This window comes from Sinohyriopsis cumingii, chromosome 6 (genome assembly GCF_028554795.1).
Source record: "Sinohyriopsis cumingii isolate HCF-2022 chromosome 6, ASM2855479v2, whole genome shotgun sequence".
NCBI classification, from domain to species: domain Eukaryota; kingdom Metazoa; phylum Mollusca; class Bivalvia; order Unionida; family Unionidae; genus Sinohyriopsis; species Sinohyriopsis cumingii.
This window is the reverse complement of record NC_142966.1, coordinates 130,160,957-130,179,393: the sequence shown is the minus strand read 5'-3', so window position 1 is coordinate 130,179,393 and position 18,437 is coordinate 130,160,957. Positions and strand designations below refer to the sequence as shown.

At 35.4% G+C, this 18,437-nt stretch overlaps 2 protein-coding genes across 3 annotated transcripts in view; one reads left to right on the top strand and one right to left on the bottom strand.

Moving 5' to 3' along the window:
* Positions 1-12,343, bottom strand: part of LOC149797962 (multifunctional protein ADE2-like) — a 44,093-nt gene extending 31,750 nt beyond the window's left edge. The window contains exons 1-3 of the mRNA XM_089963045.1: positions 12,186-12,343; positions 5,951-6,148; positions 1,431-1,609 (exon numbers count right to left, since the gene is read on the bottom strand). Coding sequence (XP_089819171.1) covers positions 1,431-1,609; positions 5,951-6,148; positions 12,186-12,198 — 390 coding nt within the window. The 5' untranslated portion in view covers positions 12,199-12,343. The remainder of the gene's footprint in view (positions 1-1,430; positions 1,610-5,950; positions 6,149-12,185) is intronic.
* A 212-nt stretch (positions 12,344-12,555) lies between these two features.
* Positions 12,556-18,437, top strand: part of LOC149797961 (amidophosphoribosyltransferase-like) — a 64,330-nt gene continuing 58,448 nt past the window's right edge. Inside the window, exons 1-2 of one of the 2 annotated variants that reach the window (XM_089963043.1) lie at positions 12,556-12,702; positions 17,600-17,795. In XM_089963043.1, the coding sequence (XP_089819169.1) occupies positions 17,671-17,795 (125 nt within the window). In that variant the 5' untranslated portion in view covers positions 12,556-12,702; positions 17,600-17,670. Of the gene's footprint in view, positions 12,703-12,831; positions 12,898-17,599; positions 17,796-18,437 lie in introns of those variants that run through there. The other variant, XM_089963044.1, reaches the window with a different exon arrangement.

Sequence of the window (18,437 nt, the reverse complement as noted above, 5' to 3'; positions counted from 1 at the left end):
ATTTGTTTCCAAGTGGATCAGCTATTACTCATGCAAACAGTGGTGTGCTGACAAGTGATGTGTGCATAAAAACTTGTCAAACCCATTTACAGCTGGATGCATCAACTTTATATTACATTAATCACACTTCAACACTGCACAATCACACTTCAAGAAAAGCAGTCAAAAATTCACAGCCACACTTTAAGAAAATCTGTCAATGTCAACACTGCAGTCAAACTTCAAGGAATGCGATCAAAAATGTCAACAATGCAGTCACACTTTGAGAAAGCCATCAAAAATTTCAACTCTGCAGTCAAACTTCATGAAAGCTATCAAAAATGTTAACACTGCACAGCCACACTTCAAGAAAACTTAAATATGTCAGCACTGCATTGTTTCCATTGTTTGTAACAAACATTATTACTGACTGCACTGATCTGTCATCCCAGAGAGGTCAATTCAATCTGGCAGGACCTATATCCGCAGGTCATCAAGTGTCCCTTCCAGATCGATTGACAGCATCCTAAGACACAGCTTCATGACTTACATTGGATGGATGTGTCGGGAATTTAAAAATCTTTTTGAAGCTGCACCCCGACAGACGAAGTCTCCTCTGGTTGGGTTACCTCAGGGGTGGTCAAACCAGGGCCTGCCAAGGGTTTTCATGCGGCCTAGGAACAAGTCATCATTCGCACTGACTCTATGTTACTCTGTTTATCAAATAAATGAGCTTCTTTTGAAATGTAAGTTTAAGTTTTCAAATATTAACAACTGAAAATTAATTATGATGTTATTTAGAAAAACCTTTTGTTTTTGCTATTTCAAATATTAATTATTTTACTTAATGAACTATGCGGCCCACGACAAGGTGTAAATTTGTGTATGTGGCACTTGCACTGGAAAGTTTGCCCACCTCTGGGTTACCTAGCTGTTGTCTCATTATCTTATGGGAACACAGACTGTATCTCCGGGGTAAAGAGAATGTACCTCCCACCACCTCTTACCTATTCTCCTGAGGTATTTTGATTGGGTAACGTGTTCGAAGAAGACTCCAAATTTTCCTAGTATAATATGTTTCTCTGAAAATACTTACCCAATCATAATACACATACATCTTCCCCACAATTACATCCATAAGGAGCGTGCCCTCCACTCTAGTAATAACTGGGATATTCTCAACTTGTGCAGCCAAGTCTTATCTGTAATGGGAGATCACTCTGCCCAATCGCCAAATAAATCGGTAAACAACTTTTAGCTCCCTCGAGCTAAAAGTAGTATCTGGGAGGGCTGGATCTACGAGGTGTTAGTAGTAGTTCTCCTCAGATATTATGATTTGGTAATGTATTAAAAGAAGAAACACTAGTGCTAATGGATGGACGATGGATATTAAGCCATCTAAAATGTTCTTCCAGTCTGCATCAAGTTGTACTAATAATACTATTACATACTTTGAAGAAAGTTTCCAGTTTAGGTGGACAGAATCTGTAGCCCTCTTTGACCCCTGGGTGGCGCTTCAGAAATGACCCCGTTGCAACTCGTCTTGTCACCCATTCTAGCGGAATCATGTCACACTTGTATGCAATAAAAGCAGTATCTGTGTTTTGGCTGATAAAATGTGTCTTGATGCCTGAAAACAAAAACACATAAAGCAACGTCACACCAGGTGATTTGGGCAAAAGTGACACTCATTCATGACTGGAAAATTAAGCTGACCTTATCTTGCAAAAAAACTGGTGCCTACTACCTATTCAATTCTTTAATATTCTGCGTCAAGAATGAGTTGTAAACATTTAGTAGTTATGTCTGTAGGCATATAACAGTAGATTCATACTGTAATCTTCTCTGCTAATTTCAAAGCTTCTGATACAGTCTAAAAAGCTCTGTTACAATTTTAATGGCAATGACACAAATGTAAACTTAAGAAAGCCAGTTAAATCCCAAGCCTTTCCTACCCCCCATCCATTAAAAAATATGAAGACATTTTATCTGAAAGCATAGCAAAGATTCCTCTCTTAAGAGTGTTAGTCAACTATTTTTTATGTTAGTGTTTAAGGGCTGTTCCAGTAAAATATACACAGGACCCAGGGAAGGCACTTTAAATTAGAATAGTCACCCATAGATGTATTTAGAATTTTGTATCATTTTCATAAGAACTATTTGGGTAATCGGAGTACCATGGCATATATTTTTGTAAAAAGTACCTTCCCTGGGTACCATTTATGTTTAAATGGAATAGCCGTAATGATGGTGTGCCACATTTCTTTACACATTAACCCCTGGTAACGTGTTTACATGGCAGGAGGTAGTAGCCTACTGCCGAGCTCTGTAGCGTCGAGGTCATGTATGATACACTAAAGTGGGTGGTATTATAGAAAGGTAGAAAGAAGTAACTCTACGATGATACCAAATAATCCGGAATTTCTAGTTGCACTACAAAATACAGAAGGAAAGACCTCATATTTTTCTACCCAAAATTCGCAAGTGGTCAGAATCCGATTTTGTTTGGATTTTAGACTTTTTGGTCTCAGATGTAAGGCAGACCAGTATGAACTGCAGACAGATAGATGAACCTTTGGAAAAAGTAGGAAAAGATGGGCATTTCGAATAAAGAATGGTCTCGATATTAAAATAATGGGTCAAAATAGCCAATGAAAAACAATGTTTCTAACACAATTAGGCAGTATGTTATTGGAAGATCACCTGGAAAGTTGGTGTTTTAGGATGTATTCAGAAATAGCTTTCAAAATGTATTTCCTACTCAATTTTCAGATGAAAATGACAAAAACTTCCAGGGGTTAATGTGTTAATATTAAAAATAGGAAGTTTTCAATACTTATACAAATTATTTATTATTCAACTTTCAGAGCCAGTTACGGAAACATAAGACATGATCTCTTACTTACACCGCGTTATCTTCCCCTTCACTTGGCTCTATCTGGCCAGGAAGAAATCACACTGTCTGAAACGTCGATTCATGCATGACCCACGAAAACCGCAAACTTTGCAGAACTTCACTTTAGGAAATGTGTTTAATTTTAAATAACATTTTTGCCCCTTAGTCCACCAAACCTATCCCCTCAATTTTGATCATGGCCCAAAAATTTTATGCATGTCCTTTAGCTATGACCTTTGAATCTTACATGGGATCAAAAAACATGAATAAATTATACTCTTGTTGAACATGTACACAGCGAAGTATAAACCAAACTGATGAAAGATCAAGTGGACAGCTAGGAAAGACGGCATCGGTGCTCATCCCACAATATACTATACCATCTAGTCCTCCCAAATATGTCTTTAAAAGTCAAAGAGGATTTATAATGCTTGCCTTTCCTTTTTACATTTCTCTTGAAACAGGAAACCATTTGTCACATTTATTTTGGGGTATTTGTTTGTCTCTTCTCGTGCTTTCACTGCACGATCTGAATCTCCTGATCATTTTATTCTGTAGACTGATGATTTTATTAAATTTCTTGTCACTCTCTTCATCCCCCCTTTCCACCAACTGAAAAGGTCATGCGGTGATATGTTTATTATTTTATAAATCAAAAATGTGATTAACTGTATTCTGTGGATGTTGTTTTTGGTGAAATAAAATGCAAATGTCACTATGGATTAAATTAATGACATTCTGTACTGCAATACAATGTGATTTGTATTTTCCAGCCAGTAAATGGATATATAGGACACCTTAATGTTAAACAAAAGTTGTTTTTGAGTTCACATTCTCTAGATAAATGGAAATCACAATTTCGAAAGCTTACAAATTTTCTCAACTGAAAAAGACACCAACTTTTGCCCACAATTGAATTCAAACATGATAGAAACGGAGTTATAAATATGCACATTTCCTCTAATGCACAAACTACATAATAAATGTTTGTAACAAACATGACGAATTAAATAAAACTGAAACATGACGCATAAACAGGCCCCAAAAATGAAGAAGTTGGATGGTGACATCTCAGACTCCCATGCCTGGGGTCTATATAATCATTTGAAAGTCAAATGTATAAATTATTTTCAAATATTTTCTGTCTAAACTGCGCATATGCATTCTGAGCAAAAGATGAATCATACATGTAGTGGATTTTGCATTTTGAACCCAGGATCACTGCTAAGGGATGTGGAGGTGGGAATTTAGAATGGAATTTTTAATGGCAAGCCATTTCAATTATTCGTCTGTCTTTTTAAATAATTAATTTGCCACTGGCACACATATGCTAACCTCTGGCAAAGAAAAAGTGTAATCCAAGTGGACAAAAAGAGTATTCCACATATAATAAAAATTCAATGAGCATATGCACAAAATGATTTATTTATCCTGCTGGACTTTAACATCAATTACTGCTTCGAGTTTTTGTACATAACACTTTTGAACTTTAAAAAGCAATAGATTCGTATTGCATTTCAAAACACGTTGTACTAGCTGTGACTATGAATGTTTTGCACTAAGTGCTGGGTTACAGAGCCTGGATCTGAATTCAGTTTTATTTTTGTTAATAATACTGAACAATCTCTCACAGTCAGCATTAGAATGGTAAAGAACCAATATTCCTTTCATAATCTGACAAAGAGGAGGAAATTTATATTTCCGAGTTACTGGGTCTTTTAGGTGGGAAATAAGATGAAAAAAATCAACTCTTGTTCACATGAAGTATATTGTCAGGTAGAGTGCCAATTTGATACTTTTGGAGTTCTAATTTATCAGCAGCCTTTCCTGCAGCTGCTATATATAGAAACGGAGGTCACAAGTTAAAAGTAGAAACCGGCATGTTTCTGGGCATAGGGCAACTGCTAAAAATAGAACATAATACTGTTAGGAAAGTTCATGTAAGTCTTCAGATAAGTGTACTCTTATGTCGTAGTTGCACAGAAGCCGTCTTTTCTAGAATACGGTCTGTGGACTGTTAATCAAAATGAGAAAACAAATTATTAATTTTTTTGGGAGGGTGATATACCGAAAACACGTAATCCGAATACAGCTATGCGTAAGGCGCAATTACGCCAAAAGCATAATGGTTAGCATGTATGTTGGCATGTGGATTCAATGAATACCTTCACGGAAGATCCAGAACTGCCAACCCTAACAAGATCTTTTCAGTAAGGTGTAACAAAATATCATGTACTGCTATTGTCAAACTGGAAAACATTAAAAAAGTCCATGTGTGATTAAAGGCTGATGAACCAATGGTAAAAATTGTGCTGAACTAAAAAGTTTGTAATGTTTATTTGAATCTTAATTACCTCCAGTACTGTTTCATAAACTGCAGTTCCAAACCCTAGGTAGCTCAACAGCTTCCTGCCATTTTTCTACTTGATGTAATCCTTTACAAAATTTAAATTTCATGTGGTCTGTGGCGACGGTTTTCATCCTCCCTGTCATGTGACATACAAAAATCTTTGTGTCATGTAGTCCACTAAATGTAATTGTTGCCCTTCCTGCTATTTTCCCCAAATGATCTGAATATTACTTTTTATTCTTCTGTGCTTTTAAAACTTTTTAATATTTGTATTGTCCCTTTTTTGGTCCTGACCTGTCTATTGTCGGATGCCATTAAAAAACAACAACAGCTTGATCATTCAGACATTTTGCATCATAAAATACATACTATTTAAAGCAACTGAGGTACTCCTGTAAAATTTGTCTGGTTCTCTGATCAACTCCAATGAATCTAATATGAAACCCTGATCCGAATAAAACACAAACAAGCCAGTAACATGATTTTAAAGCCAACACTCGTATTCCTATAATTTGTGCTTTTACTCTTTAAGTCCACATTTTAAGGGTTGTTTCCATAAGACCTTAGGCAAAATCATAAGGTTTGGCAGGTATGGAAAATCAAGCAAGAAGTAACTGTCCCCTACTCCTAATCCACTTAATTTTAATGATTTCATTAGGTGAAAGCAGAAACATTCCTCGGGTAACTAATTAATATCCAATTTTGTTTTGATGGTTCATGCCTACCAGCACTGTTCAGCAGTTCCAATATGGCTGCTGTAGTTGCTGTGGAGATGGCTGCCTTCCCCTTCATATCATGTGCTCTTTCTCCATCTCCAGCTGTGATGCGATCTTTTGACTGAATCAGAACCTTGCCAGGTTGGTCTGGAAGATCATATACGATCTTCGTCTTTCCTTCAATGACCTTGGAACCAATTTTAATTTCTGAAAATATATTGATTTACATAATTATTTATTAACAAGTTCTACAATTTCTGATTTTAGTAACCCATTTAGCTAAAATATCATCATCATCATCATCATCTATGGGCACAAATTGCAACTGTAAAAGCTGATGGTTCAAATAAAATCTCTGGACCAAATATAAGCAATTTTTAGTTGCTTGTTTAAATTCAGTTAACCACTTTTTAAAGTCGAATTTTAAACTTTTTTGAACTGTATTTATATTGAGTCCATTTTCCATCCAATAAATTAAATCGTGATAAGTTTGTCTTGAAATATAAACATCTACATACATACAATAATGGTACTGTCATTACTAATTTCCAATCTACACATCTTACATTTTCTGGGATTCTACTCTATTTTCTGTAAGATTATTTAATTCCTGGGCATTTCATTTAGATCTTTATGTGACAATTTGTTTAAATGGTGAATGTTAATTCCCATTTGGCATCTTCCTTCTTAATGAATCTGTCAACATCAACTGCAATTGTCTGGGAGAGAAACCTTGCCCAAATATGGGTTTTGCTCCATCACAAGGTGGAAAGGGAATTTGTAGCTGACATAATTTTCTCAGAATCTGTCTTCAAAAGAGAAGTCATTATTGACTGTTCATAGGATTGAAAACTGACTGTCGGTTCAAAAGTATTTTAGTCCTCATCTGCGAGGAAAGGTAAGGTATACTCTGATTCCCCCCCCGCCAAATCACTTAACTTTATACACAAAGTGCATGTTGCCATGGACTTGTACCTTTTGAATTCCCTAATCTTTGATTACTTGGGATCTGTAATCCATTTGTGATTGAGTATACCTTTGCATATTGTTAAAGCACATGACAAGGTGAACATTCACTATACTTCATCAGCCATTTGTCTTGATTGGTTTACCACCAGTTACACAATTATAATTTAAAGGTTTCAGTAAAAAACAATCACAGTCTGGCTATAAGACAACGGATAATAGGAAAAGCATCTGAATAAATTTAATGTGCGATAAATAGAAGATTAGAATAATAAGTTTACCCCAAAATTAAATAAATAGGTAAAAATAAAGTACTTAATAGTAACAAGTCAAATACTGCCAAAGTTCAAGGACATTTAAAGTGATGTTAAAGCATATCTGACGCATTTTTTTCAAAAACTTTGAACACTTTTTAATTTTTTTTGAGGATTTTCAAAATCTGTGAGACTCTGAAAACATTTTTTAAAAATATAATTACAGAAAACGTACTGACGTGTTCCCATCCACAATACTAAGTTACACACCATCAACTCTGCCCCTTCCCAGGGCTATAGTATAGCTGAAAGAAGCATTGGAATGTATAGCACGTCCTGGGACTCCATCTAGGTATCTGTTACGGTCATGCATAAAAGCAATAAAATCTATCATTAATGTACTACTGGTCTGGAATGGAGATGGAAAAAAGTTGCTGTACACAAAATGGTACCCAAATCTAATTAAAATCAGATCTCTACAGTCCTACATGGAGATCTCACAGACACAAATAAAAGTTCACATTCTGCTGACTTGTGGAATTCCCAGTCCACTAATTTTTATTAGCCTATCAGATAAAGCATTACAGATGTGTGTTAATGAGAATCATCATTAATAATATCTTCTGAATGATGATGTCACTTTCCAAACTTTGAAAGTTATGATGTAATTGTGAACTACAAGGTTAACAGTACATGAGCTCTCACTGGCATCCATCAGATTGTGAATGGCACCTGTTCTGTACATAAGCATGAAATGTACAAAACACTATTGCAAACCCACTAAGACCATACAATATTTGTTAGAATAATAATTATTCCACAAAATAAGAACAACAAACCTGGTGTGCATGCTTTCTGTAGCAAAATACTGATGAATAAATAGCTACATCATACTAAAAGAATTTGAACCCATGTACATTTTTCATTGTGTATTTTACAAGTTTTTGATCCTTATCCTGTGCCAATTAGATGAATTTATAGATACGTGTAAAGCTAAAATGATATTGACATTAACATCCAGGACTACTTGTTATAAAGAGATTTTGAAAACGCTTAATTATGCGTATTTGGATGCCAATTTTTGATCTGAGACACAGAAAATCACTAAGGCAGGAGTCCTCCATACGCATGTAATAGGTGTGCGGCAAAATTTAAAGACTAGCCAGTCCTTCTTTAGCCACTTGCTTCGTGGGAAAATGTGTTGATCAATTAGCTGTGCTGATATTTACAGTGACAGAATCCAGTGACTGAAAGATCCCTTGATGTACACACATGTTGCCATTTTATAAGAGTACATCAAAAAGAACATGATTCAATAGCAGGGCAACAAGTTCAAAGGCTTTGACTGGCAGTTGGGTGGGAAAATGTACTGATATTTACAGTGATTGAATTCAGAGATGTACATGTGGTCATTTATAAAAGTACATCAAATAAAAAACTTTAGCTTTCGTTATTGTGTTCATTTCCGAATGTAGCGGAATAAGCAGTGAACGTGACCTTAGAATACTTAGACAAAATGCCATTCGTAAATGGGTGACAAGTCGCCTAAAAATGTAAACTTTGCCTTCTTCTGTTGGGAAAGCGAAAACGACTTTGCCATGTGATTATTTAAGAGGTATATTGACTGACCATTCCATATTTTATTGAAATGCCCCTCGCCTTAGCCCGGTTAGTTTTAGTGTTGTAGCAAAATGTATTCATCAAGGCATTAGTAGCTAGGCCTAGTTTTTATATCAATTACGTTGACAAACAAACTCTTGCCCATTCACAAGTATTATGTTTTGATAGCTGATTGACCATTAACCCTTTTCTGAGTAAGGTAGCAACTATCAATTTCCTGCATGATATCCTTTGATGATAAAACATACAAACTTGTGTTTTAAGATCAGAATCGGTGATCTGGATATTTATTAACTGCCTCTTGTACACTATTTTGTCATAAAACTAGTTTGAAACTGTAAGTGAACCAGTAGGCCTAACGGGAAATAATGGCCTATTTCTTTTTGTTTATGTCAACAAATATCATACTGCAATCCTAATACTGACAAGTGATCTCAAGGGCTGCTTCTCTCAAATTCTCTCACAAAGTCATTTACCCACTTCGTGAAAAGACATGTTATATACTATTTGTTACAAGATTTCAAAAAGATTTTAAAACAACAAATAAGCTGAAGAAAGATTTCAACATTAAACTTTAGGATTACAATTGCTATGTTGGATATATCTCATTACTCAAAGCACATAGGTACAATAAACAAAAAGTCAAATTAACAAAAAGTTTATTAACTAGTTCTTCTTCTGTACTTAATTCCTCTTCACCTCCTTGATCTTAGCATCCATCTTCCTGCAAAGACCTTCATAAATTCCAAGTTTTTCCTCAGCTCCTCTTCTATTAGCATTGGCCTGTGCAAGAAGTTGCCTTTTAGTGTTTTTTCTGCTATCTTCACAAGTATTTCATAATCTAATCTGGCCTGCTTTTTTCTTAATTTTTTAAAGGTGTTATACAATGCCAAAAACACAAGATGTTTTCCGTTCTACTGTTGTTGTTGTTGGGTTGAATGCCATTTTTCAGCACATGATAGGCTATACATGGCGGCCAGTATTAATGGTGGAGGAAGAACCCTGGAAAACCCCAGAAAGAACCACCAACCCATGAGAAGCTACTGGCAAGCTTTCTCACATACCTACATTGGCCGAATCCGAGACTTGAACCCACGCAGACAGAGGTGAGATGACAGTAACCCGTAACGGAGAGTGCTTTAGACCACTCGGGGCCCCTTCTGTTCTGCACACGAAACCTTGGCAGCCAAAGCACTGTCTGGGAACATAGCATAAAAAATGTCAGCTATATGCTCATTTGATTTGTAAGATGCATATGTGACCACAGTATGCATTGTCCACAAAATTTCTGACTTCAGAACATTGTTCTTGAAAAGGAATTTGGAAATATTTGCAGATGTTGACTGTGGTTGAAGGTAACATTTATCGGAATGCGACTCTTAGATATAATGTCAGTGTCTCTGGCACATGTCTTGATTTTGTCTGTTTTTATTGCAAAATATACCAAACTCATTCCTGACACTGATGTTTCACTTTTCCGGTGTTTTGCACCTTTATGGTGTGATTTAAGAACACTCTCACCCATATCCCCGATGCTTATAAGTCTGTTGCACACACAACACAAAGCTTTGTGTCTATCCTGGGTCTCCTTGATCCACTTATAAGAGCCTTTCCATTCACAATTAAAAACACACTTCCCTGGCAACATTTTCATGTAGAAACCAAAGCCACGAGGTTGTGATGCAAGAAACAGAAAGTCGCCATTTGCCATTCCCACAGTGGTGCTAAATGGAAATCATGAGTAATCTCCCTTTTCTTAGTTACTGACCAAGCCATAGAAAGTAAAAGGCATATATAACTCACAGTACTAATTCAGTGCCCATAGTAAACCTATGTACACACCATATTAAAAATTCAATAACTTAAAATTTTGGAGTACTCATGATCAAACCTATATTTATCAGTATAGACGAAACCTGGATTTCAGCTTCTGTGTAGAGAAAAGGATATGAGCCGCTGCATATTCTGGACCTTCATGTGTTTGAAACACGTGCTTCAATTCTGCACCAAAGAGTCAGAAGCTAATTTTATTAATGATTGTTCCAACCTCAAGGCTGTTAAGGGACTGAAATTCCATCAATAAAACAATGTCTCTATTTTTTTCACTTACAACTAGGATAAGCTCTCAAAAGATTCTTTTTCCTACAACATAACTTACATTATTAACCAATCCTGGTCAACCTAAACCAAATATACTCTATTTTATGTTCACCCATTTCCAGGCTGGCTGCCATTATTCCATACCATTAGTAACGCATGTCCTATAGTCGATCGGACATTTTCTTCAATTTTTTCACTGAGGTTTATATTTGTACAAAATTTGGTCTTTTATGTTCTTAAAAATTATAGCACTTTTTAAGGATTTTTGCTCATTTTCAAGCAATTTCTCCCACTGACATTAAAAATAAGCACTTTTCAAGAGGATTTTCAAAAATTAAGCACTTTTTATCCAGCAGTTGAAAATTCAAGTACTTTTCAAATCTTTGCAAACCCTGCAATTGTCGGCTGGGATGAACTTCTAGCCTCCCACAGCAGTAAACACATGGGTTTGGGGCAAGTAGAATATCTCAAAAATCGCTTGGATGATTTTCAATTGCATTGGCCTGTTTAGTACACACCGTTTTGCAGAATTGTCATCTAGGAAAAGGGCTTGTGTTTGCACTGTGAACATCACATGGTGTCAAAAATGACCTTCGGACATGAAAACTGCAGGTTGAAATTTGGGGTTGGGGTGCATAAACTTCTGCTATAAACTGGCATTGACTTCTTTCATCAAGCGGACAATATTCTTACGCTTTGTTTTAATATAGGCATCCAAAAATATGGACCTTTTTTTTTTTACCTCACTTGTGTATTTGACTTCTGCATGATTTTTTTTATAGTAGATCGCTGATTGCGGCATTAAATTTGTACATAAAAACTGGTCCCTGCCCCTTAGGAAGTTGAGGCTTAAGCACGAAAAGTGCAGATGATGGTGTTAGGGCCACTCTACTCAGTTAGTTTAGAAATTATAAATCAATGAATGAATTGACTAAGTTCTTTGCAATTTTTATCACATTAAAGGTTTCCAGTATTGAAATCAGTAGGAGGTACAAAACAAATGGGTTAGTATAGTCAGACCAGCAAAAAGGAGACCGGTACTACACATATACCTTTGTTGGGGCCCCACAATTTTGTCAACTTTATCAACAAATAAAAGCGAATTCACATTATATTAAATACAGAACACATAAATAAATTAAAATATACACTTGTTAACTAAAAAAAACAACATATATATCACATCTCATAAATGATGATCCCCGATTGACATTTTGCGTTTGCAGGCACGCGCGGAAATTGTCACGGGTCTACAGAGTAAGCAAAACCTATTCATATCTCAGTAATTCACAACAACAGTTTACCTTTGGTACCCATGTTGCAATATTTAACAAAAATAACTCGCTTAAGCCTGATGACAAAATTTCGTGTCCTGTAAAATGCGCTTCTAAGATTCAATCTTCTGCCACAACACACGTGGTCACAAAGAAGACAACACACCACCACGTGACAAAATTTTCCCGCATAAATTAGGGCTAATGTTATGGTGTTTACGAGACGAAATTTTATAGTCACTACCCTCAAAATCCGCTTTGGAAATCATCTCTTAGTAATAATAATAATAATTAATAATATTTAGTGTTGGTATATGTTTAAGCACTAATACAGGCATTTCACTTCTCAGCTATTATTATTTTTCTTCTAGCAAAGCTACAACGACAAAATAATATTATTTATTGATGTGACTTGTGATGACCCCCTCTTAGAGCCCCTAACCAATGAGCATCACTTACAGACACTGGCGGTGCATTCAATCAGTTGTGTGCGGTACAACGGGTGCTGGAACGATGATAATAATGGAAGGGTCTTAAGGAGCAAATGGTAATATTTTTTTTCATAGATACGAGACAATTGTTCAAGCATAACACATCTGAGTATAATCTTACAGTTTATAAGTTTTCATTCATAGGCATACAAGCCACGTGCGTAATGCTGCAAGGTCACGGTCCATATAATATGATGTGCGTAGAAAGGCGACGTGTTCATTATGTGTTTAGATCTGACTTGAATACGAAGGTTGTATGTTAGCGGTCTTTCCACATGTAGATTGTTGTCATATTGGTCGAAGTTACTGATACAATTAACACAATTAAAAGTGGACTTGAAATAGGACCGACCATTTAAGGGGTGGGGTGGGGGTTTGGTTGAAAATAGGTTACTAGAAACATCGACCTTAGCTTAAAAACAGAAATACACTGGTTTTTACCATAGTCAATTGAATGTGTTTTAATAATGATACAAATGCAAAATAAACTTGGATTCATGTTATTTTGAAACGAATTTAATTTTTTTCTATTTTATGAAAAAATTCATGTAATAAGATTACTTGGTCGTACTTTATGGACAAACGAACCCGGCAAGAGTGGGAGTATTTTTATAAGTCGGGATATTGAAACAGAGAAAAACATACCAGGGAATGTATTTAACAAATAAAATAAAAACGTTTTATGCATTTTTTGGCAAAATTTGATATTTACACTTAATTTCATACATTCATGATTCTATTCTTCTTGACCAGAGATGATTCTGCTACAAACAATAGTGTTAGAGTAATGATAGACAAAAACAGCTCTGGAATAGAGATGTCAAAATTTTTGAACAAGTCAACCGGGTACCCAGCTATCCTAATGATTGGTTACCCAGGTAACCGATCAGAGGGAAATTATATTAAATGTGAACCAGAACTGCTTTGTTTTAAGTTCATACATGTCAGTCCCCTGAGAGGTATAATCATAATTATTACTAATATGAGTGCCAAAAAAGCGCAGTCTAAACATGAAAAGATTGATTTATATAATACAATGCCATAATTGGTATGACTAAAATGCAACAAGGTACAAAAAATTATGAAAAGTTACAAAAGTTATCATCAGTTTCAATTAATACTTTTATTTCACAGATTAAATTATATTGTAAAATAATTCCTTCTGCATAGAATTTAATATATCTTTTTTTGTATATAAAGTATTTCCAAAAAGATCCTTTTTTGCGAATGGTATGCTTTTTGTAAAAAAAAAAAAAAACTTGCCCATCTGCGAAATGGATCCAAGAAGTGAGAAACAGCTCTGAAATATTAAACATTCAATAGCAAAAACAAAGTGTAGCCCATCCCAATCGGGGAACATCGCCGATCGTATTGTTTGTGTGGAAGAAATGACCAAAATAAGCAGATTCATCCAAACTGAAACATATGAATGGCTTATAACACTTGGTCGTGACTCTTTACAAGGAACAACAGATCACAGACATTAAGAGGTTCTACTATATTGAAGGTGGTACTATATTGAAGGTGGTAGCATTTTTGGAATGGACAAGACCGACAATCTCTGTGATTTCATGTAACTATGACAATATTCAAAGACCTCTCCATTAAAAAGCGATCTGCAGATGACCATGCGATTGTGTTCAGCCCAACTTTCATCCATACCAACTCCAGCACCAAGGCCCATTCTTTGTTCCTCCATGACATTGTTGACAACTTGACAGATAACCAGCTGGAGTTAATGACAATCTGCACAGATAGGAATTGGCATTCAAACCCGCAATAAAGGGCTGTTTGTTTGGTAGCACATGTTCTTTGTACTCACTGTCAAAAGCAAAACACAGACACATGAAAGATATAGTTGGGTTTCTGTTAAAAGATTGCCAGGAAGTGCTTGGTTTAAACGATTATGTACAAAAAATAGTTGTTGACACCCGCCAAGACAGACTCGACCATTTACGTTCCACCATCCATGACAGAAAGTTTCGCACTTACTTTGACACAAAATGGTATGCAATACTGAAAGAGCATGTCATTGACCTGGTCAGTGACAGCAAAATTACAAGCACATGGTCAAACAACTTCAAGAGTGCAAATCACATCCTAAAATCGGCCACAAAATGGAAACTAGCTGATTTACCAAAGTTTGTCAAAATGCTTTGGCAATTAGTGACCAGTGTGCTGGAAGAGAGATATCGTTTCCTGAGAAACGTGGGTAATTATTGCCTCAGTGAAGGATGTTTGCACTACCTTGTCAACATTGATCACTGGGTCAAAAGGACAGAATAACAATGGGGAAAAGATTTTTCACTGAATAAATAAGCTTCAGTAGTCATTTCAAGTCATCTTTTCTCGTCTTAGCCTACGTTAATTTTTTGTAACTTTTGAAAAATTGAGTACAACCAAATGACATCTATGCATAACTTATGCTTGAAATTGGTAAAAGATAAATAAATGCTAGTGTAAATCAAATTTTATTTTGCTTCTCATTTATATGAAAACTATTACTAATCATAATTTCAATGTTTACATCAATATGTATTCCAAAATCTTGTATATAATTCAGTATTTTGGTGTATTTAAATTTTTGAGCATATTTTGGTGTTTTCGAGTAACTGGTTGAAAAAATATTTCTGGCCTTTGGACAGCATGGGGAGGAAAAATCTTGGTCCATTTTGTAGAACAAATATTGATCCACACTTATTAGTTTCACAAAATTATCGTGGGATAAAAGATTCGAAAATATAACTTGATTGAAAAGAAAATCCCAGCAATTCATTATTTGGCTTTGCTTTCAGTTTTCTCGCCCAACAGAGAAATTCAGCAGCCTTACTAACCTTACTCTTGATCAGCCTAAGGGCAGCATGTTCATTTATAGGTGTCGACGCACTTGGAACTAGTTTTAAAAAGAAGAAACCCATTCTTCCTTCTGTGGTGCCTAGTGGAGTTGTTATAAAATCAAACAGCAACAACAACAGGTATATAACAAAAAGAAATTAATTCATAAAGCAATTTAAGGTGTCTCCAACCTTGATAACACACCATAAAAAAATTGAGACACCACACACACAAGCTGAGCTTTTTGATAGTGCACCAGACACACAGGCAATACACATCACTGACTATGCAAATCCAAACTCACTCAGAGCTACTGCAAGTGTGTTGTGTAGAAGCGTTTTTATGTCCTCTTTGTCCAAAACACAAAATTTGCCCAAGTCAAATCAAACATAATAATGCGATTGCAAACACTTACCATATTTCAAGGACAGAAAATACAAATTTCCAAGAACGTGTGAATTATAAATTTCCTCAGTGACTAGACACTTTGTTAGAACTGTACCAGCTAGTTGTATTGTACCATTGCCTTCCATAGAATATGTTGCAATTAGAACTGATGAAAGTTACAAATTAACCGTATAAAGGATATTAATTACTTATTGTTAATTTCTTATGACATCCATTGATTAAATGTGATAATACAGTCATAATATCAAATGTGTTTATTTCTGTTTTTTCGTGCATTGAACATAGATTCTATTAGTCTCACTTTCATGCTTTTCAACAGCACCCTCTCTCCCCCCACCCCCCAAAGGATGATCATAGCACAGATTATATTTTTCATTCTGATGTGTCTGTATTGTATTATGAAAGATCGATTGCATTTTGAAGACATCCCTATTGAGCACTAGCTCCTTAAGGTACTCTGCATGATCTGGATGATTAAAAAATGTCAGTTATCATAAAACAGATTTAAATTTCAATCTTGGAAATTGTAGATACTGCACCTTATTTATTTCATTTTAACATTGCAGTTCTAGTCCATAAGGAGCGAGATCTGCAATTTTCAATCAATACAGACCATCAAACATAAAACCCATGTACAGTTTTGTAAATTCAACACTTCATTTTATTTTGCAGTTGTCTTTTTCAGACACCTTGAGAGTAAAGAGCATTTAGGTTACTGAAAAACAATAGGTGTTGCAGTATTTTTTGCATTTATCTTAATTCCAGAAACATGCAATCTCATTATGGATCCAGTGCATTTTCAAGGAATATTTATCTATGATTCTGTCTGTCTGTTAATGTTGCTGGTCATGTTTCTTTTGTTTTGTTTGGCTGGTTTTAACAGTACTTAAAAGACATAATTGCAAGGAGATGGTAGTGAAGTCCATTTCCCAAGAACACAGGCAGCCAACCTGGGCTGGCCTAGGTGTGTACCAAACCTGCGACCCTTGGATTACATGTCCAACACTTTACCAACTGAGCTGCTGCAACTTCCTGCTGGATCATTTAAAATATCAGTCATATAGATAATATATGTTGTAAATTATATGGTTGTAGGTCGAGATGATATCAAGAATAAATTGTTTGATCCACCATTTCTAAAATTGAGAATTCTTTTATTGTGAAATTAGGGGAGTTTTTAAAACATAGGCTACTGTATTGGAGTTTCTAATTCCTAATCATACCTTCTGCAGTTATTTTGAGATATCTGTTTCATGCAGATAAACATCAGTTATAGAAGACTAGTAGACATCACATTGGAATGGACAAAAAATGAATGCAGTTAAAGTTACATCATTTGAATTGCTTCTTAACAGCTAGTGTACGAGTTACGAAAGGTTAATATATTATATTCACATACAAGTTTTTAGTCATGAAATAACTGCAGAGATATCCAGTGTGATATTTAAGGTTTAGGAAATTTTGTATACTGACCTCAGAAATTGCCTATTATATTTAACATGATTGTTAATGCAGTGCCAATTGGAGAGAAATGCCATTGCATTGTTCTGGCAATGAAGTAACAGTTGCAAAACGGAAGATATGTTCGGCATGAAGGTCATACCTTAGGTACCTCAAACTGTGTATACAAAATATACGCATGTAAACATTTTGTCTTCTGATAGCTTCATTTTTGGTTAAATGATTTTTCCAGTCCCAATTTCTTTTCAGTTGTTGAGGATTTCCATCAAGGCAAATAGTAAAACCATAACAAAAAGGATTTGCAACACAAATACTGAACCATGACAGATGATGCTGGATTACGGGAGGCATGTGGAGTTTTTGGTTGTGTTGCAGTGGGTAACTGGCCAACAGAGCTTGATGTCGCACACACAATATGTATGGGCCTTGTGGGGCTTCAGCACAGGTTTCTTTCCATTTTCTTCAGTTCTTTTTAGGCCAAATTGAAAAAATATGCATGGTTCTGGTTACATTGGGGGAAAATAAGATAAATAGTTTGGTATAAACATTTTTTTTGTGTGTTTTGTCCAGACATATTTAAATGAATTATAAACTAGAAAATAAGTGTCGTTCTCGTCCAGAATTTAACTTTGATCATGGTTACATCCCTTTGGGTTTTATTTTCTTTGTCGTCCATCAGCAGGACAAAATGGGGTCAGTCTTTTAACATGAACCGCTCATTCATTTTTATTTGGCCTTATGCCCAGCCGTGAAGTAAATTTGTCCTAGTTAGACCCATGTTATTATACCACATATTGTTCATATTTTTGTTTAGTCTTTTCTTTAATAACTCCCATATCGCCGAATTATGTTTCTTTAAACTATGAATAATTTATTTTATGCTAAACTTGTCCCTTTTGCATCAGGTCTTTTATCATTAGCACAACTTTGAAAATATGCTTAGTGGACAGTAGTCACTTTATACTGCAAAAATCAGATACCTACAGTACAGATTCAGCGTAAAAAATGTAATTGCCTTTGGCGATGTTTGCAAGTGTGAGTGACAGTATAGCATGAATGAGGAATAAACATAAGTTAACCATGTCAC